Here is a 24,789-nt window from a genome sequence, read left to right as displayed (position 1 = left end):
AAATACTGCCATTAGCTTATGACACCAGAAATGTCAATGAGTGTTATTTTCACTACAATAATCTAATAGGGGACCTAAACAATGTTATATAACTAAAAGGGAAGAAGAAAATGGTAATTATCCTCTCCTAGCAGGCAGTCAATAGGTATATGTCTAAAACTCATAAAAATCAGGAAATGTCAATATAAACGTAATATTTAGCTATATGGAAGAATCCCCAGAAGAGAAGTTAAAACTGGTTTCTTCCGGTGAACCCTTTTGTATAGATTGGTTTTCAACTTGGTGGCCCAGGGCCAGACTGCCAGATTTCAAATCCCCAGCTCTTTCACTTACCATGTAACCCTGGCAAGTTACTTAGCTTCTTCATGTCTCATTTCATCGTCTATAAAACGGAGATAATATCTACATTTTAGTGAGGTTCTATTAAAACAATCTACACATGTAAAAGAAAGCCTGGCATATAAAATGTTTCATAAATATTTTCATCAAAATAAAAACAAACTAAGGAAAAAAAACCCAAATAAATGGTGAGTGATGCTATCAAGACAACGTAAAAGAAAGATAAATGACAAACCAAATGCAAAGAAGTTAAAAACGATGCCTAGGTAAGACGACTGTGGGCAGCAGCCACCCCCACCCCCACCCCCGTCTGTCTAGACTGAGCAGCTGTACCTTGTGAACACCAGGGGGCGGCGTTCCCCATCACCCCAGGGATGAGTGATCACTCCTGAGCTTCTAATTCTGCCCCCCAACCACCACTTAAAACTTCTCTGCTCCAGAATACTTAGCTTCTGTTCCTCCCGCCATTGCCACTGGGCATCTTGCAGACCCTTGGGCCTTACAGACATCTTCCTTCAGCTGAATTCCTGTTTGTCACTAGGATTCTTTTTAACAGGAAGTGCCTCCCATCCGTTCTGGAGGGGAGGCCTCCTGTGCCTGCCTCTTTCCATTCCCCTGGTGAATTTACCCGCAGGCTGGCCCAGCACCTGCTGGCTCCATTGCAGGGGGGCCCAAAGTCATGCAGCAGCACAGTGAGTGCTGCAATAGCTAAATGCCCTCCATGAGCATCTTCCTCTTACCTGCCCATCATCTCCTGCCCCTTATGTTTTGGGAACAGCAGCCTTCTTACTTCAGACACTCATGGCTGCCCAGTTCCTACTATGTGGTGCTAGGAAAGGGTGCTCTTCATGGGCACACCCCTCAACAGTCCTGCCTCAGGAGCTTCCAAACTGGAGCTACGGCTGGTCCAGGAAGAAGAGCGAGGCATCAGGTAGGAAGAGTCTCCCTCAAACAGAAAGGCTGCAGGAACGGGCACCTGGGCACTCCTTACAAGCTCAGAGCAGAGACGGGACGAGCCCCTGTGCCCTGGGAACCGCAGGTTTACCTGCTCCTTTGACTTTTGGCTGCCCCAGGGCCCTTTGGTAAATCTCTTTTTTACCTGACACTAGATGGGTTTGTGTCACTGCAATACCAAGAGCCCTGACGGCCAGTACAAGAGCCCGCCTGGAAGGTATGGTTCCAAAGAGGCTGGTCTAGCACTATTTTATACCTGAGCCAACAAACATTTACTGAGTACCAACCGTGTGCTAGGCATGGTTCCAGATGCTAGAAAATACAAAGATGGAAAAGACATGGTCTCTGATCTCAGAAAATTCAGAAGCATCCAGCATCTGGAAGACGAGACGCAGACAAGTCAGTGCTACCTGACATCATGGGAGGCAAGGGCAAATTTTAAATGGTCCTAGTCAGTCAAAACCAGGTTCAAAACAATCTAAAAACCCTGAACATCTCAAGTGACTGACTAGGCACAACAGAGGAAAAGGGGAGCGAACACCAGCAACATGAAGGCCAACACGTGCTTCGACCCCAGCAGCAGCGGGGCTGTGACAGTCACAGCCACTTTAGACCCCAGTACGGTCACTGCTGTGGTAAAATATATGGAAAATACATGGGAATATGTGGGAAACCACAGCCTCCCAGACGCCATACTGCCCGAGAAAGCCGGAAGGCAAAGCCAGCGGGAAGGCCCCGTGCTGTCTGTCGCTGGGTCTTACGCTGTGTGTCTAGGACGCCCTGGCGACTGCAGCCTCCCTGACTGGCAGGCCACACGGCCCCCACTGCTACTGGATAGTCACAGTAGCCAAACGAGAGGAGTCCTCTGCCTGTGTCTCAGTTCAGAGGACCTGCAAGTACTCCAGTGTCCCCAGAGGACCTGACGGTCAGGTCTACAGGGGTAGGGGCAGTGAAGAAGGCCACATGTACTCCTCATACCGACTGGCAGTTTCTGACAGGGCAGAGGGCAGCAGTGGGCAGGTCGCTTGTGACAATGTTTGGGATGAACAGGCCTTCTCACGGCCACCTCCTCTCGAGCCCCTTTTGCAGCGATGGAGGCAGCAACAAAGGAGAGATTTATCACCATGAGCCCGTTCGGCAGCTGTTTTCTTGTCATGCCTTGTTTAATTTCTCTCAAGAGAACAGAGCTATTGACCCAGCTAAGCAGGTGTTTAAGGCAGGTGATTTTGTTTCCATTGATTTTCTTGAGTAATAGTAAACAAGACTAGAGGGTCACCGCAGGTACTCACAGGGAAACCTGAACCCCGTGCCCACTAAACCCCAGTGTGTGTGCTGCCCGGGAACGTTCTGCTCTGCACCCCGTCGGTTCCCACACCGGCAGTGAGCAGGACTGGAGCTGTGCACGGCCCCTGCCTGACCCTTGACATCTGAACTCGGCTTAGTCAATAATGTGTCAGTTACAAAGTGACGTTGGAGGGTTTCAGGTTTTCAGAGAAAACCTGACTAAGAGAATCATTATTCTTCATTCCAAAGCTCAGATAAACCATCCCATTAATAACTATACTCATGGTTTCAGGTTCTTAGCTACTATGAGGGAGAGGGTAACACAAAACATGGGGGGGATTTTTTTTTTTTTTAATTTTAAAGCTTATGGCTTCCCAAACCTATAAACTTAACCTCTGGCTGTGGGTGGACTTTCCCGTCTCTGTGATTCCCTCAGTGAGAAGGCCCCCAGTGTGTGCACCCTGCACTCTGTCATTAGTTTCCAGAAGGAACTTTTCCATTCCTCCCATCTGCCCTAAATTTAGTCAGCTGCTATTCACTGGTGATCCAAGGAGAACCACAACTTTCATATACTGGACAAAATCCTGAAGCTTTTTATGCTTCAGCTCTTTGATTACCTTTAATTGTCTCCTACGACAGAGCCACTATCACAAGCAGCAAACATTCTATGACACATTTCTTTCTCTTTATCCATGTAGTCCTGGTAATAGCTGCAGAGAGACACACTAGTTAGAGAAGGTCTGCCTTTGTAGGAGGTGACATCTGGTGGCTGGAATTCTCCACTTAGGTCGAGAAGTGCTGAACATTCAGCAGCGCTTAAGTGAATCAGGAGTGGGTGGAAGTCATGCTGGACAAGTAGGGGAGGCAGGGGAGGCTCCAAAGGGCTGTTCAGAAGCCCCTGGACAAACTCATACTCTGAATGGATGGCAGCCAGGAGTCACCTGCCAGGCTGAGTCGCTCCAAGTGAAGCCTCACACTCAGTAGTTTCCAACTTATTTCTAGATTTTCATGCTGAAGAATGATCAGATGCCCAAACTTCTGTATCTAACTTGATGGGATACTTTAAATACAAGAAAGGAAACTGCTGAGCGGTCCTAAAATGCCTGACATGTGAGAGGTGTGCACACTCAGACTTTAAATGTCAGGAAGCTATAACGAGCAATCTAGACTAGATGGTTAATGTTCAACAGGAGGAGAGAATCTCACCAATACAGAAGAACAAAAAAACACAGGATCTCTTAAGAGGTGATGGGACTGTGAGTAACTCCTACTTCTATGCTGGTATTTTCAAAGTTTTCTACAATGAACGTAACTTCTGCAATCAAAAAGTTACATTACCAAAAGACTGGTATAGATACCACTTGGAAACAAGAAAGTCACGCTATGCTATGAATCAGACCTCAATGATCCATTTCGGATCAAACCAGGATCTATGACACCTTTCTGCAGTCAGCTGAGAACAGTGGCACGTGGGGAAGAGTATCTGGAGAGCAAAGCCCTTTTAAAAATTACACCAGCCCCCCTCTTTCAGGGTGCTTATTTGGGGCAGGGGCACAGGAGATGGGAAATATCCAGACCTGCAATCTGGAGGTTCGTCCCACCTTCCCGCTGGGAGCCTCTGGTTTAGAGCCTTTCATACAACCAGCTCTAGGGGGCGGTGCCTCACAACAAGTCAGGGCAACACACGCAATTGTCTTTCCTGGGCAGACAGACAGAGCTCCTTCTCTGTCTGCACTCCTGCGAACACGGGTCTCACCTGGCCAGCTTCTTCAGCTCATTATTGATGTCATGATTGAAGGGCTTTTCCTTCTGGGCCTGGACTAGAAAATCTCTGGCCTTCTGATACTCAGTCATGAGGACACAGGCCTGTCAAAGGACAGAATTTCAAAGCTTATCTTGAAAAGACAGTATTTTTGCAGCCCAACTTGTAACCACCACTGCTACCTTTTTTTAGCCATTTGTTCCTGGGTCCCTGCCCACCAACATACCTGTCCACACCGGAAGAGGGCCTTGGCATTCTTGCAGTCAATGGTCAGAGCCTGCTCTCCATAGCGCAGAGCCATGGTGGGTCGCTCCAGCTTCAGATAGGTTAAGGACAGGTTAAGGAGGACAAGAAGCTTGGCGGCCTCCACCAAGTGCTGCTCTTCATGGGGTGCTGATCGCCGTTGGAGAAGCAACAAGGCCTGTGGATAGGGAAGGCAGATGGCCAGGAGGAGTGACATAATCTTGTCATAGGAAGCCCTAAGAATCTTCATACACGACTAGAGCTGAAAAATGAGCTCAACAAAATTGTGGGACATAAGATCAATATATAAGAGTTGTATTTACAACTCCATTTGCAGTAGCATTAAAAAGAAATTGCAATACATGTGAAGTGCAAGACATGTAAAGGGAAAACTACAAAACATTGTTGAAAAGATTTAATGTTAAGATGACAGTATTCCCAAACTGATCTACAGATTCAATGCAACCACTACCAAAATTTCAGCAGTCTTTTTTGCAGAGATGGTTAAGCTGATCCAAAAATTCATTAAGGAAATTGAAGGGAAACAACCAAAATAATACTTAAAAAAGAGAACAAAATTGGAATACTCACACTTTCTCATTCCAAAATTTACAAAGCTTAAAAAGGAGTGAAATTTGGTACATGCTACAACATGGATGAACCTTGAAAACATTATGCTATGTGAGAGAAGCCAGACAAAAAGGACTACATATATGATTCTGTTTACATGAAATGTCCCGGAATCAGGAAACACATAGAAACAGAAAGTAAAACAGGAGTTATCAGGGGTGTAGGGGGGATGGTCATTGCTAACAGGTACAGATTTCTTTTTGATGTGAGGAAAGGTCCTGGAATTAGTAGTGATAGTTGCACAACTTTGTGAATATAATAAAAACCACTGAACTGTATGTCTTAAAAGTGTAAATTTTATGGCATGTGCATTATATCTCAACGACAGAAAAGAAAAAGAAAGTAATGAAAGCAATGCCTGAACAGTGTCAACATGCCTAGAGAAGACTCCATTTGGAAAATGTTGACCTAAGTGTCCATCAGTAGATGAACGGATAAAGAAGATGTGGTACATATACATGATGGAATATTACGCAGCCATAAGAAGAAGACAAATCCTATCATTTGCAACAACATGGATGGAGCTAGAGGGTATTATGCTCAGTGAAATAAGCCAGGCGGAGAAAGACAAGTATCAAATGATTTCACTCATATGTGGAGTATAAGAGCAAAGAAAAACTGAAGGAACGAAACAGCAGCAGAATCACAGAACCCAAGAATGGACTAACAGTTACCAAAGGGAAAGGGACTGGGGAGGATGGGTGGGAAGGGAGGGATAAGGGTGGGGAAAAAGAAAGGGGGCATTACGATTAGCATGTATAATGTGGGGGGGGGCACAGGGAGGGCTGTGCAACACAGAGAGGACAGGTGGTGATTATACAGCATCTTGCTACATGATGGACATTGACTGTAGTGGGGTGTGTCGGGGGGACTTGGTGAATGGGGTGAGCCTGGTAAACAGTGTTCTTCATGTAATTGCAGATTAACGATAGCAAAAATAAAAAAAGAAAAGAAAAGAAAAGAAAAAAGAAAATGTTGGCAGAATGAAAGACATGCGAGAGAAGACAGTACTGCAGGCAGAAGCTACCAGCCTCCCTTGTCTTCCCTTCACCTCTGAGCCCAGGCTTTTGTTATGCCAGTTTCTGTCCTCACACCTTCTGAACCGACTCTGGTCTCTGTCCTCCCCACCCTGGATCTCTCACCTGACTTCTGGTTCTCAAACCTAAACGGAATCATGGAACAATCTGCCACCTGGCAACAGTTTTCTACTGGCCATTTTTACCTGGCTATTCTCATTAGTAACCAAAAACTTAAATTAACAAAGTATCTTTCCCAGTTATTCCTGTTTTTAAGTTTTTCACAGACCAGAAGCTTCGAAGTAATGCTATTCTTCTGCTTCCTTCATCACTTACATATAAAACTTTACCAACTCCAGTCATTCATGTTTTGAAAATATTTCCAAAATCTTTTATTCTATCAGCATAACTCACACCTTCTTAAATACCTTCCTGGACCCCTGTAACAAGTTTAGCTGCACCATGCTTAGGAACTGTCCTAAGATGTTCATTAATGAAAGTTTGTTCCCTCAACACGTCCTGCATACACAGTGTACTGGTAAACGTTCAACAACCAGCTCTCGGGGGAGGGGGAGCCCTGTAGTATTTGCCTATTCCTGTGGTGTAAGCAGTCCCACCATAGCTAATTTCAAGCTACTAAAGTAACATTAACTGGCTTTCAAAAATTCCCAAAAGTCTTACAGTTGGCTCTCATGAGCCCCAGCGTACCACTACTTGTAAGCTTTGTCTCTTTCCAATACGACTTTTATCAACTCAACTCTCCCCCAGTCTTCCCTTCCATCCTCTCCATCAAATCCAAATCAATCTAAATACATTTTAATGTCTTTTTGAATCTCATGGCCTCATCAATATTTCCCTGCTATTCTTCAGATGTAACCTGTCTTTCAGACTAGGCATCCACCACCTGTCCCCTGAATAGGCACTGTTCACTTCTATACCTTTGCTCATTCTTTTCTCCAGCCAGAGTTAATTTCTTCCCCTCTATTTCTCTGCTATTTCATCCCTCTAGACTCAGCTAAAGTGCTGTTTCCTTTAAGAAGCTGCTACCAGATGTTTTAGCCCACAAAAATCTTCCTCTCTTGTGAAAAGCTACAGTACTGGGTGCCTTAGATCTAACTTAGTTGTTTCCCTACATCTTGTCTTCCTAGCTAGATTAAAATTCTTTGAGAACTGATACTTCTGCGTCCCACACAAGGCTAAGAAAAAGGCTGGGAACAGCAGTGCTTAATCAATATCGATCTGCTGCTCTAGAGACTGGACATTGCTAAGCTCCTGGGTGAGCGAGGCAGACTGTGTGCACAGCCTCTGCTCTCGCCGATCCTAAGGAATAGAAAAGCACAGTCCATCATGAATGAAGAAGAGGGATGATCAATAGCAGACCCAACGTGGTGGAGTGAACGGTGGTGGTGTGACCAATGCGGCAGAGCAGAATGCCAACATACAAGAGGCCAGGCTGCAGCTCAGAGCCCTGACAACTGATGGCCCTAGGATCTGACACTATCAGTGGGTAGAAGTGGTAAAGGAGAACGGCTTGAAAACTCCCTGTCCCTAAGTGTCCAGATGGCTGCTCCTTCCCACCACCTCAGCAATCAGGAAGTCTATTTTCTGCAAAAATGGAGCCAAGAGACTCCTGATTCAGGGACAGAAGACAGTAGAAGGCAGGAAGTTACCTGTTATCAGGAAACGGATAACAAGGGTAGTAAATGACAGTCTCAACATTAGCCAGTGAGACCCTCTGTCCTGGTCTCCTGCTCAACAACCCAGATGTCAGCAGCTCAGCATTTATGCTGGGCAGACCATGGAGAACCAAATGGCCCCTGAAGAGATGCCTGGGTGCTGCCAGGTGGGAGGCAACTGTGCTGCAATCTGCCCGCCAAACTTGGAGTTTTCCAGCAGCTTCAGCTGCCTCTTTGAAGTCCTAATGGATGGCCAAGGAGCAGACATCAGGGAAAGCCTCTGCGAGAGAGGTGGCCTCCTCTCTCCCAGTCCCTGCTCTTGCCTTCTTCCATGGGACAGGCACAGCCCATTTTCTTGGACTTTGCAGATTCTGAGTGAAGGTTTGTGCCATCCTGCAATGGGCAAGTCTGTCGGGACCATTTTCCCAACAGCATTTGCTCACTTTGTGTCTCTGTGTCAGATTTTGGTAATTCTTGCAACATTTCAAACTTTATCATCATCACTACTGTATGTTATGGTGGTTTGAGATCTTTGATATTATATCATAATTGTGTTTTGGCACCATAAACTGTGCCTACCTAAGATGGTGAACTTAATCAATGTGTTTGGATCACTCCATTGACTGGCCATTCCTAGTTTCTCTCCTTTTTGTTGGGCCTATTCCCTGAAATGCAATGATATCAAAATTAGGCCAATTAATAACTCTACGAGGGCCACTAAACACCCAGATGGAAAGAGGACTTATACATCACTCACTTAATATCAAAAGCTAGAAATAATTATTGCCTTCCTTAGTGAGGAAGACATGTTGAAAACCAAGATAAGCCAAAAGCCAGGCCTCTTGTACCAACGGTCGGCCAAGTTCAGAGCACAAAGGAAAAATTCCTGAAGGAAATTAAAAGTGCTCCTCCAGTGAACACATGAATGATAAGAAAGTAAAACAGCCTGATTGCTGATATGGAGAAAGTTTCAGTGCTCTGGATAGAATACCAAACCAGCCATAATACTGCCTTAAGTCAAAGCCTAATCCAGAGCAAGGTCCTACCTCTCTGCAATTCTGTGAAGGCTGAGAGAGGGGAGGAAGCTGCAGGAAAATAGTTTGAAGCTGGCAGAGGTGAGTTCATGAGGTTTAAGGAAAGAAGCTGTCTCCATACCATAACAGTGCAAGGTGAGGCAAAAAGTGCCAATGTATAAGCTAGAGCGAGTTATCCAGACCAGCTAGCTGAGATTGTTAATGAAGATGGCCACACTCAACAACAAATTTTCAATGGAGATGGAACAGCCATCTATCAGAAGAAGATGCCATCTAGAACTTTCATACCTAGAGAAGAAAAGTCAATGCCTGACTTCAAAGCCTCAAAGGACAGGCTGAGTGTCTTGTAAGGGCCTACTGCAGCTGGTGACTATAAGCTGAAGCCAGTGCTCACTGACCTTTTCAAGAATTACAGGGCTCTTAAGGATTATGCTTAATCTACTCTGCCTATGCTCTACATATGGAACAACAAAGCCTGGGATGATAGCATATCTATTTACAACTTGGTTTACTGAATATTTTAATTCTACTGTTGAGACCTACTGCTCAGAAAAAAGATTCCTTCAAAATATCACTGCTCATTAACAATGTACCTGGTCACCCAAGAGCTCTGATGGAGATGTGCAATGAGATTAATGTTGTTTTCATGCCTGCCAACACAACATCTACTCTGCAGCCCATGGATCAAGGAGGCACTTCAACTTTCAAGTCTTATTATTGAAGAAATACATTTTGTAAGGCTGCCAGATTATACCTCTGATGGATCTGGGTAAAGTCAATTGAAAACCTTCTGGAAAGGATTCACCATTGTAGATGCCATTAAGAACATTTGTGACTCACAGGAAAAAGTCAAAATGTCAACGTTAACAGGACTTCTGCAGTGGATTTCAACCCTCAGTAACTTTGAATGGTTCAGGACTTCAGTGAAGGAAGTCATTGCAGATGGGAAACACCAAGAGAACTAGAATTAGCAGTGGGGCCTGAAGGTGTGGCTGAATTGCTGCAATCTCACAAGAAATCTCAACAGAGTTGCTTCTCACAGATGAGCAAAAAAAGGGTTTGCTTGAAATGGAATCTACTCCTGGGGAAGAGGCTGTGAAGGTTGTTGAAATGAGAGCAAAGGATTTAGGATGTCACAACCTGAACACACCCACATAACCACATCCAGATCCAAACACAGCACGTGACCAGGCTCCTCCAGATCCCGTTCCCTCGCCCAGTCAGTTTTTTGGCATGAGGATTTTTTAGTGAGAGTTTTCTCAATGGCTGCATATCAAAAGTAGAACAAGAGATGAGACAGATCTTTTACACAAGTTTTCAGGGTCTAAACTTTTATTTCTAAAGCATTCTCACCCGTTTATATCTCACTTTGGCATCATAGAAACGATTTTGGTGGAAAAGGTAGTTGCCAAACTCCCGTTCGGTAGCTGCTACTTTTAGGACCTTCTGAAGCGGAAACTCATTTTGTTGCTCCTGAGAATCAAAGACAAGGATACCTGGCAAGGGAACTGAAAGCACAATGCCACGACGCAAGTGCTATGACGGCTGTCAGGTTTCTTTCCTTCAAACTGGGAACTTTTGTTTCCTGCTGTGCATGTGCCAAGCAGTGGGCTGGGTGCCTCTGCAGAGGTCAGCTCTATGAATCCCCAAGGAAGCTGCAGCAGGCTGGTGTTATTCCTGCTCCTGTTTACAGACTCGAGCCAAAAGATCTACTTCTTCAGGCCTCCCAGAGATGCTCTCTAAAGAAGTGGTTTCTCATAGAAAGTGATGGAACCTGCCAAGCACAGAAATCAGGTCTCCCGGCCACCGTATGTCCCACACGCACTGGACAGGCCTCAGGCTGCCCAGAGCCCTGCTTGTTCTCATAATCGTGATGCTCCAGCCTGGGTAAGTACCAGAATCTCCCACAGAGCCTCTCTTCACATACACATGTCCTGGCCCTACCCTCAGAGGTGCTAAATCAGCACACTGGCGGTGGGACCCGGGCCTCTATCTGCTTTGTGGAAACCTGAGAAAAAGGTAAGATTCCTCCTTGGAGGGGATGGTGGTTCAGCTGGGGAGACAGTTGTAGATGTAACCCTAGATGGACATCTAAGGCCACATGTATAGTGAGGGTGAGACAGCACAGCAGAGTGTACATGGCTGCAGCGGAGACTGGAGCCAAGCCTCTATGGGACAGGTAAGTGAGCAGCTGAAGAGGAAAGGCAGTGCTTAAGTTATGGGGACAGAGACTGCATGGCCTGCCCACCTGGGATTGTCCACATTCATAGCTCACGTCCCGCTACCCCATCAGTTAATTTCTTTCACTCTCGGGTGTCCTGGGTCAGACACTAAATACGGTCAGCCTAGTTATAAGCTACCAATGCTTGATCTGCTGGAAACCAAACAATGTGGAGGAGTAAATGTTTCCTATCTTGCAGAGGGTGACTCAAGAGTGCTAATCGCTTGTCCGTAAGAAGCCCATAGCCTGACTTTGGCCTAGAATATTTACCCATGAGTCATTATTCAGACAGACATGTACTAGCAGTGGGGGAACTCCTCCCCACCCCTCCCTACCGGTCATACTAGTGCCGAGGATCATCGGCAGGATAATTACCAACAACACAAACCCATTTATCTCTAAAGTGCTGACATCTGCGCTGCAGAACTCACGGCTGAAAGGTCATAAAACTTGTCTGACTCTGCCGAGTCCAGGAAGTCAAGCAGCTCAATCTCGAACAGGACAGTGGTGTTTGCAGGGATCAAGGGAGGGCAGCCCAGCGTTCCATAGGCATAGCTCGGTTTGAACAGAAACCTGGCCAGCTCCCCTCTCCGCATGCTCAGAAGGCCCAGCTCCATGCCCCAAAGTGTAATATCTGTAAGAAAAGACAACTGGTTGAAGCCTCTTGCTCCAACACTACCCACCTCTTCTGCCTTCAAGTCCAAATCCACAGGACACTGTGGTCCCAATTCACTTCCCAGCCTACTTTCCCACTCCACCACCATCCCCAAACTCTAGTGTCTTCAGGCTCTGCTGCATTCTGGCCTCTACATCTTTGGCTGTGAAATTCTTCCTGTGAGAAATTCTGCCTCACCCTATGCCCAACTTCTCCCAATTGAAATCTTATTCAAAAGGCAGGGCTCATTTCAGACTCCCCCTCTCCCATGAAGCCTTCTCTGATCTTCCCAGCTGGAATCACTTGTGCCTTAAGCACTCCCACATCACTGCTTTTATCCCCAAGGAACTCACCCAGTTCTACCAGGTTAGTTATCTGCACACAGGTCAATCTCTTCCACACTGACTGATGGCTTCCAATCATTTGAGAACATCCTCTCTTTACACTGTGCATTATAGGTAGTAAGCATTCAACAGATGCTTACTTAATTGGCTAGTAAGCATTCAACAGATGTTTAATTATTGAACAAAGAAAAACCCCACACCTTATAGTTAAGTCAGTGCAAAGATAACCTTGCGAGGCAGGCCATCTCCCAAATAACCTAGGTCGGAAGGGGGAATGTGGGAGAACATGGCTGATTCAGCAAAACCTGACCTCAGAAAAACCTGCACAAAGAATCTGCGCTCTAGATGGTTTGCCCAAATGATTCCTTCTTTCCCAGTTCCTAATGTGAACTTACCCTCTCCAAGTTTCATTAGCCGAGGAGTTTTCCTAAAGTAATTAGAATCAAAAGGCTTGTCCATGTGCTCCAGATATCCAGAATATTTTACTAGGACAGAAGAAAAGCGACAGTGAGGAAAACGGAACAGATACTGCACCTCTATATCGAGTCTCTTTTAACTTAACACAAAAACTATGGAAAACAGCCCAACACGCTGAGCAATAGGAAAACTCTTTACTCAACGTTTGGTTCAGGAGCTTCGCAGTGTCCCTTGTCCACAGAGGGCTCACACAAGGGGGAGACAGGTTCCCCCACTTTCCCTTAAAAAACCAAGTTCTAACAAAGCATGTTCTACCCTATAAAATGCTCATTTGAAAAAAAAAGAAAAGAGCTTCTCCCCTCCCTGAAGTCAAGCGCAGTGAAACAGCTGCTGCTCGCGTAGCCACCATCACTTTCTCAGAGTCAGGGGACAGATGGCACCCGGCCGCAGGCGGTACCTAGCACTGAAGCATCCGGTGTCACCAGCTCTCCAGCACCCTCTCGGATGACAGCCTTCAGCACGCCCCGGTCCCCAGAAATGTCCAGCATCCTCTGACTTAACCGCTCGTACATAGACTTGCAGGGAACGAAACACGACCTCAGGGCCCTGGGTTTGCACGCCGACCCCGGCGCCCCCAGCCCCGACTCCCCAGCGCCCGAGCCCTCACCTGGCCAGGGGCGTTGCCACCTTGCAGGGCTCCCGGGTTCTGGGCGCTTCCCCCCATCTCCACGCGAGCCTTCAGCACCGCTACTCAGGGAAGTTCCCGAAGCCAGCCGCAGTCCAGCAGTCCCTTTATATCCTGCCCTCTGCCCGCGAGGGCTGCACTCCGTTCCGGGGTCAGCCGCAACCAACCGACCGACCGCGCACGTTGCGAGGAGCACGCGGCGGGGGCGCGGAGCGTCATGGTGCACGTGGCGGGGGAGGGGCAAGCACACATCGGAACTCGTAGCGGGTTCCCATTTCACCACATCCCCGCCAACACTTGTTATTTTTTACTTTTTGATAATAGACGATCTGACAGGTGTGAGGCGGTATCTCATGGCAGTTTTGCTTTGCATTTCCCTGGTGATTAGTGATGGTGAGCGTCTTTTCATGTGCCTGTGGGCCATCTGTACGTCTTTGGAAAATGTCTTTTCAAGCCCTTTGCCATTTTCAAATCAGGTTATTTTGGTTTTGATATTAAATTACTTATATTTTAAATATTAATTCCTAATGAAATGTATGACTTGCAAATATCTTCTCCAATTCAGTAGGTTGCCTTTTTGTCTTGTTGAAGGTTCCTTTGATGTGCAAAAGCTTTTTTGGTTTGTAATCCCATGTGCTTACTTGAGCTTTAGTTGTCCTTCCCTGAGACTTGTGCAAAAAATACTGCTGAGAACAGTGTCAAAGTGCTTACTGCCTGTTTTCTTCTAGTTTTGTGGTTTCAGGTCTTAACTTCAACTCTAATCCACTTTGAATTTTTTTTTCTTAATGGTCTAAGATAGTAGTCCAATTTTATTCTTTGGCATGGGGCTATCCAGTTTTCCAAAAAAATATTTATTGAAAAGACTCTCTTTCCCCAATGTATATTTTTGCTACTTTTGTCATTGATGAACTGGCCATATCAATAAAGATTTGTTTAACTAACAAATATAAATAGCTTCTTACCTGTCTATGCCAGACCTTTGTCTTGCTTATCATGGGGTAGAGCCCTCCTCTGCTGGGTGACACGCGTGCACAGCCCTTGGGGGATGGTGACCTGCTTGTCTAGAGCTCCTTGTTTCTTACTCTCCTAGAGACCCTCTACCACCCCTGTCTTTTCCAATTAACAAACTCCTACCCCCCCGCCACCATGATACACACAGTATTTTATGACCATGATATTTATTAACAGTATAACAAAACCTCATTGGACTGCTAAATCTTTGAAAGACTTAATGTAAAAAAGTTCATAGTTCAATAATATTGAATAAAAGAAATCAGGCTCAAAAGAGTATATACTATGCAATTCTGTTTATTTGAAATTCAAAACCAGACCACATTACCACGATGGTATAAGTTAGCATAACAGCTTTGTGGGGAAGGCACATGAGGGTGTCTTCTGGGTGTACCTTGATCTTGAAAGTGAATATACACACATAATGTGTACATCAAGTACATGGTTAAGATTTGTGCCCTTGATTAAAAGTCATACTTCCACTAAAAAATCTAAGTAAATGAAAGTATCTTCAGAGCAGAAATGGAAAGAATTGTGTCAAAGCGTGTGTCTGCTCCCACTTGGGCCTTTACAGTGTGTGGGGGGCCCAGTCCTTCTGTCTCTGCCCCTCCCCCATGCCTTGTCAAGGAGAGCACCTGAATGTGGCCATTATCAGAGCAGGCAAGCAGAGACTGCCTCCCCAGTCCTGTGATGTGGTCTAATTTCCATCTGATTCTGGGTGACCTTGAGGACATGGGGTGTTGCTGGGAAAGGGGAGGAAGAGAGGGCAGAGACTTGGTGGTGGAGCAGGTGACCAGCTGCATTCACCTGGGTCTCCGTGCCTGCTGTCCTACCCGGGGGAGAAGAAAAGGCCAAGCGGATTGGTGGGTGATGCTGGTTTGACACCCCGGTGGGAGATGCAGTGGATCATGAGAAGCTAGCTCTCCAATGGGGGGGTCTCTTCCTGGGCCCCCGGCCGACTTGCAGCTCAGTGCTTCTCTCTTTGTGCCAGTCGGTTTTCCCAGGGCAAGGTAGTAGGAGAGAGCTCTCCTTGGTCCAACGTTGAAACAGTGTTGTTCTCAGACAGAACTCTCTGCTTTAGAATGGCCGGAGGGTGTCTATTGTAAATGCAGACTTCCTGGTCTTTATTTACAGTAGGGGGAGTGTGGGATGTGTGGACAGTGACTCAGGCATCTCTGTTACAGCTGTGCTTCCAGCAGTTTGAGCACTGATTTAGCGGATGGGAAGGACCTTTGTTTTTGCTGTTCTGTTCTAAGCCTGTGACAGCTGAGGCTTGCATTATTAGTGTCACTCCAAATAACCACGCATATGCCTCCTTTCTTGATTATCTCCACATCTGAGTAAAAAAATGCAGAATCATGCATCTCCAAGAACCTATTTTTTTTCATTTAAGCCCTTTTTTTAAAGATGGGAAATAGGCCCAAGGTATCGGGGTCAGGACTGGAATCTGTAAGGCCTTCTAATTTCCAGTGGCTCTTTCCAGTGGCTGGGGACAGGGAGTGGAGGGAGCAGGCTCCAGGAAGGCTGCCCTGTGTTCTAGGGCCACCGAGGATGGCGTGGCAGGTGAGTGTGCCTGAGCTGGAGGACCGCCTTCAGTGCCCCATCTACCTGGAGGTCTTCAAGGAGCCCCTGATGCTGCAGTGTGGCCACTCCTACTGCAAGGGCTGCCTGGTGTCCCCATCCCGCCAGCTGGACTCAGAGCTGCATTTCCCTGTGTGCCAGCAGCAGCTCCCTGCCCAATGTCTCCCTGGTGCTAGTGATCAAAGCCCTGCGACTCCCCCTGGGCCCCGGAGCCCAAGGAGTGCGTGCACCACCAGAACCCGCTCATCCTCTTCTGTGAGAAGGACCAGGAGCTCATCTGGTCTCTGCGGCTTGCTGGGCTCCCACCAGCACCACAAGGTCACGCCCATCTCCACTGCCTATAGCCACATGAAGGTAGGGAGGTTGCTGGTGGGCGGGAAGCCTGGGCACCACGACAAAGAAGGGTCCAGGGCGAGAATACAAGTTTCCTCCAGGCTTGACCTGGAGCAGACCTTGCACAGCATTGTCTACCCATGGTGTTAGAGCATCTGCTCCAGTCCCCAGGTGCTGGGGAGTCCCGCCACATGCAGAATGGAGAGCCCCTGTGTCAGGGGCTAGCCCCTTCTTCCCCTGTTGTGTTTTCCTTTGTCACTCTCTCGTTTCTTGAGTGCTCCCGGACTGCACTCTCAGATGCAGCAGGGCAAGGAGTTTGTTTTGTTCCCAGGTATATTCCTTTGCCTAGAGCCCCATCTCACATGTAGTAAATGCTCAGAATGTACATGTGAAATCAGTGCATTCCTGCCCTTGTGGACTTCTGCTTCAGATCTAGCAGATCATCATTTAAGATGAATAATAATAACAGTGCTACCATCTTAGGTTAACACATTGATCTAAGGTTTACAAAGGGTGAACTTATTACTGTATTTTACAGAGGAGGAGGCCGAGGCCCAGAAGGTAAGGGTCTTTCCCAAGTTCATGCAGCTCATCTGTGGCAAAGCTAGAACTTGAACCAAGGCCAGTTGTCTTTCCACTGCCAACAAATTAAGAAAGGGCAGGGAGGGCTCTTGGAGGCAAATTGTTACAGGTACCTGGCAGGGTGTTTGGCAGGAAGGTGAAGAGTGCAAACAAAATACAGGTGATGGGGGCAAGGAAAGGAAAGAGCATTCAAGTCTGCAGGCAGAGGAGCCCCTTATAAGCCGTTCCAGGGGTTTCCTGGCTGAGTTTTCTGAGCAGCATTTCATTGCTCCTTTAACCCTGGGAGACAAGTAGTAAACTTGCACAGAGCCAGCCACATTGTCCATCAGCCCCTGCTACCCACAGACAGTCACTGGGCATCTGATATGTGCTAGGTGTCCAGTGCCCCAGGTCTAACAGTGGGCAAGAGGGTCACCCTGCTCTAGAGGAGCTCCCTATCTGTAGGTCTGTCAGAGAGACCTGTGTGTCAGGTGCTGCTGTCAAGGGTAAACATCAGAAATGGTGAGACTACCAGGGACATGGCTCCTGCATGGTCTCAGGTAGTCATGGAAGGCTTCCTAGAGGAAGGGGACTGCTAGTCTGAGACCTGAGCTACAAGGAGGACTTGATAGGAAAAGAAGGGGAGAAAAAACACTCCAAGTATAAAGACCACTGCCAAAGACTGGGAGGCAAACAGCATGGCACTTTTGAGGAATTGTAAGTTGGTCCGTTAAGCCCAAGTGAGAGTAAGGTGGGAGCGAGATGGGGCAGGTGAGGTAATCAGGGCCAGGCCATGGAAAGGCCTGTGTGACACATGAAGGGCTTTGTCGATTTTGCAGAGGACTCTGGTGGTGGTGGTGGTGGTGGGCACTGGAAGGTTTTAAGCAGGGTCCAATCCTGCTGGAGGGGAGAATAGAGAGAGACTGGGGTAAGAGATTGGGAGTACTGTATGTATGTGGGTGGTGACAGAAGCCATAGGAGGGAGGAGACCAACCAGGGGAGTCTGCAGAGTGATAAGGGAAGACACAGATGATGCCCCCAGGGAGCACCAGGGTTTAAGATTTGTGTAGAGAGAGAGAGAGCACCAAAAAGGGGACAGAAAGAAGCATCAGAGGAAGTGAGAACACCAGCTGAATACAGCCTCCTGGAAATCAGAACAGACCATTTTAATGAGAATGTCACACTCAGGTGAAATGTCTGCTGGGAACTGAAGAGTCTGCTAGATTAACAGTAAGAACTGATTATCTTGGCAAGAGTAGGTTTAGGGGAGTGTGGAAGGAGGAAGCCCAATTGCAGTGCAATGAAACTGAGCCCACATTTGATTCGAGGAGGGCTGTCTGGGAGAGAAGGAAACGCACAGGCTTGCCCTTCGTTTCTGGCGAGGAGCTGGGGACAGCTTCCTGGTTTGGGGTGTGGGTTTTTGTGATCTCAAGAATCTTCTCAGTGACCCAACTAAATAATGTTCTTTTATCAGATCCCCTTCACACATACCTGTTTTCTCCTATTGACTGAGATCTTGAAATTATTTATTCATTTGCAAAGTTCTGTTTCCTCCCACTGTGGCCCAGTTGACGGTAAAGAACTGGTTCTGTCTCCCTCTGCGTTGGGAAGGCTACCATTCTTGGACTGCTGTGGATCTTCAGATGCCTCACTATCCAGAGCAAGACTGTGTTCGTTTATCCCTACACTGGCTTTATTCTTTACTCAGCTCCCTTCCTGAAAGACTCTTGCCCCAACTTCTTGGGAATGTTAGGAAAGAGTATAAAACCTAAATGTGATTTATTCCCGCTAGGATGTTTAAACATTTTAACAGGAAGGTATTAACAGGGCCACGTGGTGGAAGCTGCTCGGGCTGAGAGTGGGGGTGGGGGAATTGATAAGGGCCTGGCGATACCTGTTTGAGTTTTTTAAACTTACCAATAAGATTAAGACAAATGTAAAGGAAAGATATAACTGGCTTAGGCGACGGCCGGGGAAGACTGTGAACCCTGTAGTACTCAACCAATGAGGAACCAGGGGAGGGACTCGCGCACTAGGAGATAAATTACTGGCGCCAAACTCCCCAGGTGTGCCAGCGGACACCCGATCTTGCAAGACCGTCATTAAAGCCTCGCTCTGCTGTTCTTTGTCTCCGTGTCCACTTATTGAATTTGAACCAGTAAGTGTTTCTCACAGGAATTATCTAAACCAAGGAGTCTGTGCACTTTGTGGGTGCAGGCCAGCAGGACTGTAGTCAGGCAGTGCAGCCAGACTGTGGTCTGGGGGTCCTGGCTGGACCTCTAAGACTAGGTTAGGTTTGGGGCCAGGGTGGCTGGCCCAGGAGAAGTGAGAGGCTGGGCACACATCTGCCGGGGATGGATTCAGGTCTTCACAGGGACTGGAGAATCACCAGATGTAACCTGGGCCACTATATGCATCATTGGCCTCCCTGGAGGCCAGCCTCTTTGTGATACTCTTGATCAAATGTCCACTCATTCTGGGCCTGCTGGTGACTGGCGGGTTTACCAGGGAGTGTTCCACACAGGGAGCATTGGCTTCAGACTGGCCCTTGACCCTTTTGGGTATTGTGCAGTGACTGTAACTGTGGATGTTGTCTGGGTTTAGAATCTCTGTCCATGTCATGGAGAGAGATGACATGTGACATGGAGACCCTCTTCTGCCAGGGAAATTCCTGCTCTCAGTCAGGAATATTCTAGAATAACCTTACCTATTTTGGGGTCAAGGGGATCTGGGTAACTCTGGGCCTTACCCTGACTCCAGTGGGGGTGCTCGTGGTCATTGGGCTGCTCCCAAGGGTGAGGCCCAGGGCTGGCCCCAGAGAGTGGAGAGGGTGAGGGTGCCAGCTGCTCACAGGCCATGGAATGTTGCCTGCGGGAGGAGCTAGCCGCTCTCATCTGACCTGAAGCAGGAGCAGAAGAAGGTGGATAAGCATATTGCCAAACAGGTGAACAACAGGACCCGGATTGTCGTGAGTGCCTTTTCCCTTTTCCCTCTGCCCTGGAACCAGCCTCCTTCCCTTGGCTACAGAGCCCAGTTCTAATTTGTCCTTCACAGAAATTCAGGCCTTCCAAGGAAAGCCAGAATTCAAAGTATTCCAGGGCAGGGTAGGGAAAGTGCAAATCTCCCCAGGGGAATTCAACCAAGTTGCCAGGGCTGTCTCCAAGTTGGCTTGTGTCCCCCACATCCTTGGGACTGAGACAACACAGAACCTAAGTCCCAGAGGTAAAAAGTCCAAAAGTGTGAGCGTGATTCACCCACCCCTGCCTCCTGTGCTTGACCTTGACAGTCTGTGGTAGCCACCCAGTGCCTTGGAGTACAGGCCTTGGAAAGCCTGAAGCCCTCAGTGGCTGGCTGCTTTTCCTAACTGATAGGCAAGGCGGGAAGGTGTGGAGCCCTGGCTGCTGCAGAACAGGAGCAAGGGACCAGTTCCCCTGAGAGTCAGCTCGTTCGCCCCTCCTCACCCTGGAGGAGAGGCAGCATTACCCTGTCTGATGGAGGCAGAACTTGGGGTCTCACAGAAATCCTGGCTCGCTCTCCACAGACAGTCCTCAAAGGGCCTTTTGGTCTTTCCTCAGGTGTGGGACCCTGTGCTAAAGCGCAATCTGACATGCAGTCTTAATAGTTCAGACAGGCTAAAACAGAGCCACTGCATTTGAAATAGGAGCTGGGGACCCAGCCTCTCCCACTGTGGCCACATCTGGGATCCCCTAGGCACAGTGTGAACACCCTGGGCAGGAGTGAGCCCTGGGACTCAGGTATTAGGACCAGCCTAAGTCAGGAAGGCCTGCGGATAAAATGAGAGTTCCTGTGGTCAGGATTCTCACCGGGCCCTGGTTGACTAGCTCACTGCACGCATGTGGGCAATACATGGCTGTTGACTCTATAAAAAGAGCTCCACCCAGGGCTCTAGGCGCGACATGGTGGCAGGGGTGCAAGGCTGCAGGAGAGCAGAGCAGAGGCTGGAGTGGTGGCAGCGCCAAGGACAGAGGCCCAGAGGATGGCTGTGCAGGACAACTGTGCAGAGAGGCCCAGAGGATGGCTCTGTGGGACGGCTGTGTGGACAGAGGGGCCCAGAGGCAGAGACTGGCTTGCTGCATACAGACTTATTCTGAGTGAATGGGATTTTAGTGACTGACCTGCCACCTGGAAATAAAGTTGAGTATAAGCCTTTCACCCCAAGAACATTTTGCTGTCATTTTCTTTGGTCACACTGAATCCATAGTGAACTCGCCCAGGGCTGAAACCCATTGGCAAGACAAGGCCCAAGAAGACCTAGGCTGCTAGGCCCTGGGGACACTGAGGTCAGCCATAGACCACAGCTCCTCTGTGGCGCTGGCTGTGACTAGGCGCTCCCTTGTCCCAGAATGAGTCCCATGTCTTCAGCAGCTGGGTGATCTGCCATGAGTTCCAGGAACTGCACCACCTGGTGGACGAGGAGAAGACCCGGTGCCTGGAAGGGGTGGAGGGTCACCCCCGAGGCCTCGTGGCCTCCCTGGACCTGCAGCTGGAGCAGGCTCAGGAAACTCATGAGTGGCTGGTCCAGGCTGAGCGTGTGCTGGAGCAGTTCGGTAACGAGAGTCACCATGAGTTCATCCAGGTGAATGGACAAGGGGAAGTCCCCCATGCTGAAGCTCCTAGATTCCCAAGAGCCTCCATCTTCCTAATGGCTTCTGCATGGCCTCCTCCTTGCTTTAACCTGCCTCTCTCTTGTCTTCCAGAAGTACCACTCCATAACCTTTGGAGTTAATAAAGGTAATAACTTTGGAGGGAGCTCTCCGTCTCCACTAGTTTCTCCCTTCAGTTCCTTGGGAGCAGCTGCCCACATCTGGCTCTGTTCTGAGCCCAGGGAAAACAAAGATGAGGGTCATGGGCCTGCTTTCAGGGGTCTTGAAGGCTGGTGAGAGGTGATAGGTGAACTCTGGTTACATCACTGTGGGTACCTAGAACAGAAGTTTGCATAAGCTATGGAATTATCACAGACCATGTGACTGGAGGGGAATGGCAGACGGTGCACTGGTTGGCAAGCTGAGAAGGGCAGCTTACAGGAGGCTGCCAGGCAAGCAGAGTGGGGAGAGTCACATGGAAGGGCAGAGTAACACTCAGACTTGGGAGAATCTTGAGAAGTTCAGTATAGCTAGGGAGTAAGGGATAGCATGGGGTAGAATGGGAGATCAGGTGGGAGAGGCAGGGAATGGCTAGCACGAGGGCCTTCACCTGCACCACAGCTTGTGGAAAGGGGTTAGACCATGTTCTAGTCCCAGCAAATGAACACCCATGCAATTCCCGAGCCTTTCTCAGACCCCGTTTATGAGAATCAACTTGTTCTCTCTAATTTCTTTTAGTCTTAGGGACAGTTTGTTAAGGAGCCTTGATTTAAATGAAAAGACAGTGATTCTGATTGGCTGAACTGGGATCCAATTCAGCCGTGGCTGGGTCCAGGGTCACCTGACACAGAAATGGTGTCCTCAAACATTAGTGTGCATCAGAACCACCTGGTGAGCTCATTAAAACACAGGCTACTGGGCCTAGTCATCAGCTTGATTCACCAGGTCTCAGGAAGGGACCCAAGAAAATGTGCATTTCTAACATCAGGTGATGCTGCAGATCCCTGAGCGGCACTTGGAGAACCACTGAAGGTCCAGTGTTTCCTCTTCCAGGAACGAGGCGTGTCTTCTGCAAACAGCAGGGATGCAGGGGTTAGAATGATGGGCTGTCTTGAGTCTTTGAGGCTGTGGAGTGGCTGGGTGGACTTGCACACAAGTGAAGGGATGGCGTGCACAGTGCCAGCAGCACAGCCACTGTGAACTGTTGTCCCCAGAGCAGAGCTCCCAGCAGAGCAGAGCTCCCAGCAGGCCTGGCACCTGGAAGGCCCATTCTGCCCCATCTCCTTCAAGCCAGGCCTCCACCAGGCTGACATTAAGCTGACCATGTGGAAAAGGCTCTTCGGTAAGGTGCTGCCCGGTGAGGTCCCAACCCATTCTCTTCCCTGAGGGCTGTGCCTGGGGTGGGCAGCAATTTTTCACTTTCATCTTACAGAGAACTGAAGAGAGGCTTGCAGAGGCTGGTGGTGAGAGCAGTGGGTGGGGCTTCTAAACAGCTGGGGCTCATGCTCAGCTCCCTGTCTTAGTGTAAGATGACATCTGCTGGGTGACAGAGTGAGATGTGTAATTTCTCAGCCTCAGTTTCCTCATCTGTACAGAGGGTCTCTCAGTGCCCACCTTGCTGGGTTGCATAGTTAATACATGTGTGTCTGTAGAGCTTTTTTTTATTAAGGTATTGATATACACTCTTATGAAGGTTTCACACAAAAAACAATGTGGTTACTACATTTACCCATATTATCAAGTCCCCACCCATACCCCAATGCAGTCACTGTCCATCAGTGCAGCAAGATGCCACAGATTCACTATTTGCCTTCTCTGTGCTACACTGTTTTCCCCGTGATCCCCCACAGCATGTGTACTAAACTTAATACCCCTCAATCCCCTTCTCCCTCCCTCCCCACCCACCCTCCCACACCTCTCCCCTTTGGTAACCACTAGTCCCTTCTTGGAGTCTCTGAGTCTGCTGCTATTTTATCCCTTCAGTTTTGCTTCGTTGTTATACTCCACAAATGAGGGAAATCATTTGGCACTTGTCTTTCTCCACCTGGCTTATTTCACTGAGCATAATGTCCTCCAGCTCCATCCATGTTGTTGCAAATAGTAGTATTTGTTTCTTATGGCTGAATAGTATTCCATTGTGTATATGTACCACATCTTCTTTATCCATTCATCTACTGATGGACACTTAGGTTGCTTCCATATCTTGGCTATTGTAAATAGTGCTGTATAAACATAGGGGTGCATATGTCTTTTTGAACCTGAGAAGTTGTATTCTTTGGGTAAATTCCAAGGGGTGGGATTCCCTGGTCAAATGGTATCTCTATTTTTAGCTTCTTGAGGAACCTCCATATTGCTTCCCACAATGGTTGAACTAGCTTACATTCCCATCAGCAGTGTAGGAGGGTTCCCTTTTCTCTGCATCCTCACCAGCATTTGCTGTTCTTAGTCTTTTCGATGCTGGCCATCCTTACCGGTGTGAGGTGATATCTCACTGTGGTTTTAATTTGCATTTCCCTGATGATTAGTGATGTGGAGCATCTTTTCATGTGTCTGTTAGCCATATGAATTTCTTCTTTGGAGAACTGTCTCTTCATATCCTCTGCCCATTTTTTAATCGGGTTATTTGCTTTTTCAATGATGAGGCATGTGAGTTCTTTATATATTTTGGATGTTAACCCCTTGTCAGATATCTCATTTACAAATATATTCTCCCATACTGTAGGATGCCTTTTTGTTCTGTTGATGATGTCCTTTTCTGTACAGAAACTTTTTAGTTTGATGTAGTCCCATGAGTTCATTTTTGCTTTTGTTTCTCTTGCTCGAGGAGATACGTTCAGGAAGAAGTTGCTCATGCTTATATTCAGGAGATGTTTGCCTATGTTGTCTTCTAAGAGTTTTATGGTTTCATGACTTACATTCAGGTCTTTGATCCATTACAAGTTTACTTTTGTGTATGGGGTTAAACAATAATCCAGTTTCGTTCTCTTGCATGTAGCTGTCCAGTTTTGCCAACACCAGCTGTTGTAGAGTCTGTCATTTCCCCATTGTATATCCATGGCTCCTTTATCCTATATTAATTGACCGTATATGGTTGGGTTTATATCAGGGCTCTCTAGTCTGTTCCATTGGTCTATGGGCCTGTTCTTGTGCCAGTACCAAATTGTCTTGATTACTGTGGCTTTGTAGTAGAGCTTGAAGTTGGGGATCATAATCCCCCCAGCTTTATTCTTCCTTCTCAGGATTGCTTTGGCTATTCAGGGTCTTTTGTGGTTCCATATGAATTTTAGAATGATTTTCTCTAGTTCATTGAAGAATGCTCTTTGTATTTTGATAGGAATTGCATTGAATCTGTAGATTGCTTTAGGCAGGATGGCCATTTTGACAGTATTAATTCTTCCTATCCATGAGCATGGGATGTGTTTCTATTTATTGGTATCTT

The 24,789-nt window shown here is 47.6% G+C and overlaps 2 protein-coding genes across 2 annotated transcripts in view; one reads left to right on the top strand and one right to left on the bottom strand.

Moving 5' to 3' along the window:
• Nucleotides 1–3,196: 3,196 nt before the first annotated feature.
• FKBP6 (FKBP prolyl isomerase family member 6 (inactive)) lies at nucleotides 3,197–13,413 on the bottom strand. The gene is made up of 8 exons (XM_036887365.2): nucleotides 13,243–13,413; nucleotides 13,033–13,150; nucleotides 12,554–12,643; nucleotides 11,591–11,793; nucleotides 10,292–10,411; nucleotides 4,566–4,760; nucleotides 4,334–4,443; nucleotides 3,197–3,287 (listed from the first exon to the last, which is right to left on the bottom strand). Exons 1-8 carry the CDS (start codon nucleotides 13,297–13,299, stop codon nucleotides 3,197–3,199), a joined length of 984 nt encoding a protein of 327 aa, XP_036743260.2. The 5' UTR covers nucleotides 13,300–13,413.
• Nucleotides 13,414–15,822: 2,409 nt separating this feature from the next.
• The window catches only part of TRIM50 (tripartite motif containing 50), a 29,425-nt gene continuing 20,458 nt past the window's right edge, over nucleotides 15,823–24,789 (top strand). Inside the window, 8 exon segments of the mRNA XM_057487982.1 lie at nucleotides 15,823–15,995; nucleotides 15,997–16,059; nucleotides 16,061–16,129; nucleotides 16,131–16,221; nucleotides 19,631–19,714; nucleotides 21,110–21,343; nucleotides 21,465–21,488; nucleotides 22,584–22,707. Of these exon segments, the coding sequence (XP_057343965.1) occupies nucleotides 15,823–15,995; nucleotides 15,997–16,059; nucleotides 16,061–16,129; nucleotides 16,131–16,221; nucleotides 19,631–19,714; nucleotides 21,110–21,343; nucleotides 21,465–21,488; nucleotides 22,584–22,707 (862 nt within the window).

This window comes from Manis pentadactyla, chromosome 10 (genome assembly GCF_030020395.1).
Source record: "Manis pentadactyla isolate mManPen7 chromosome 10, mManPen7.hap1, whole genome shotgun sequence".
Taxonomy (NCBI): Eukaryota; Metazoa; Chordata; class Mammalia; order Pholidota; family Manidae; genus Manis; species Manis pentadactyla.
This window is presented reverse-complemented; position numbering and strand designations above follow the sequence as displayed.

Bases quoted from the DNA above. Each gene is read 5' to 3' on its own strand.
- FKBP6 (XM_036887365.2), bottom strand. From the start codon at position 13,299: ATGGGGGGAAGCGCCCAGAACCCGGGAGCCCTGCAAGGTGGCAACGCC. The intron at 4,444-4,565 runs GTATGTTGGTGG...GTCCTTTGACAG, and splicing joins CCCTCTTCCGGTGTGGACAG to GCCTGTGTCCTCATGACTGA. The intron at 3,288-4,333 runs GTGAGACCCGTG...GTCTCTCTGCAG, and splicing joins GAGCTGAAGAAGCTGGCCAG to CTATTACCAGGACTACATGG.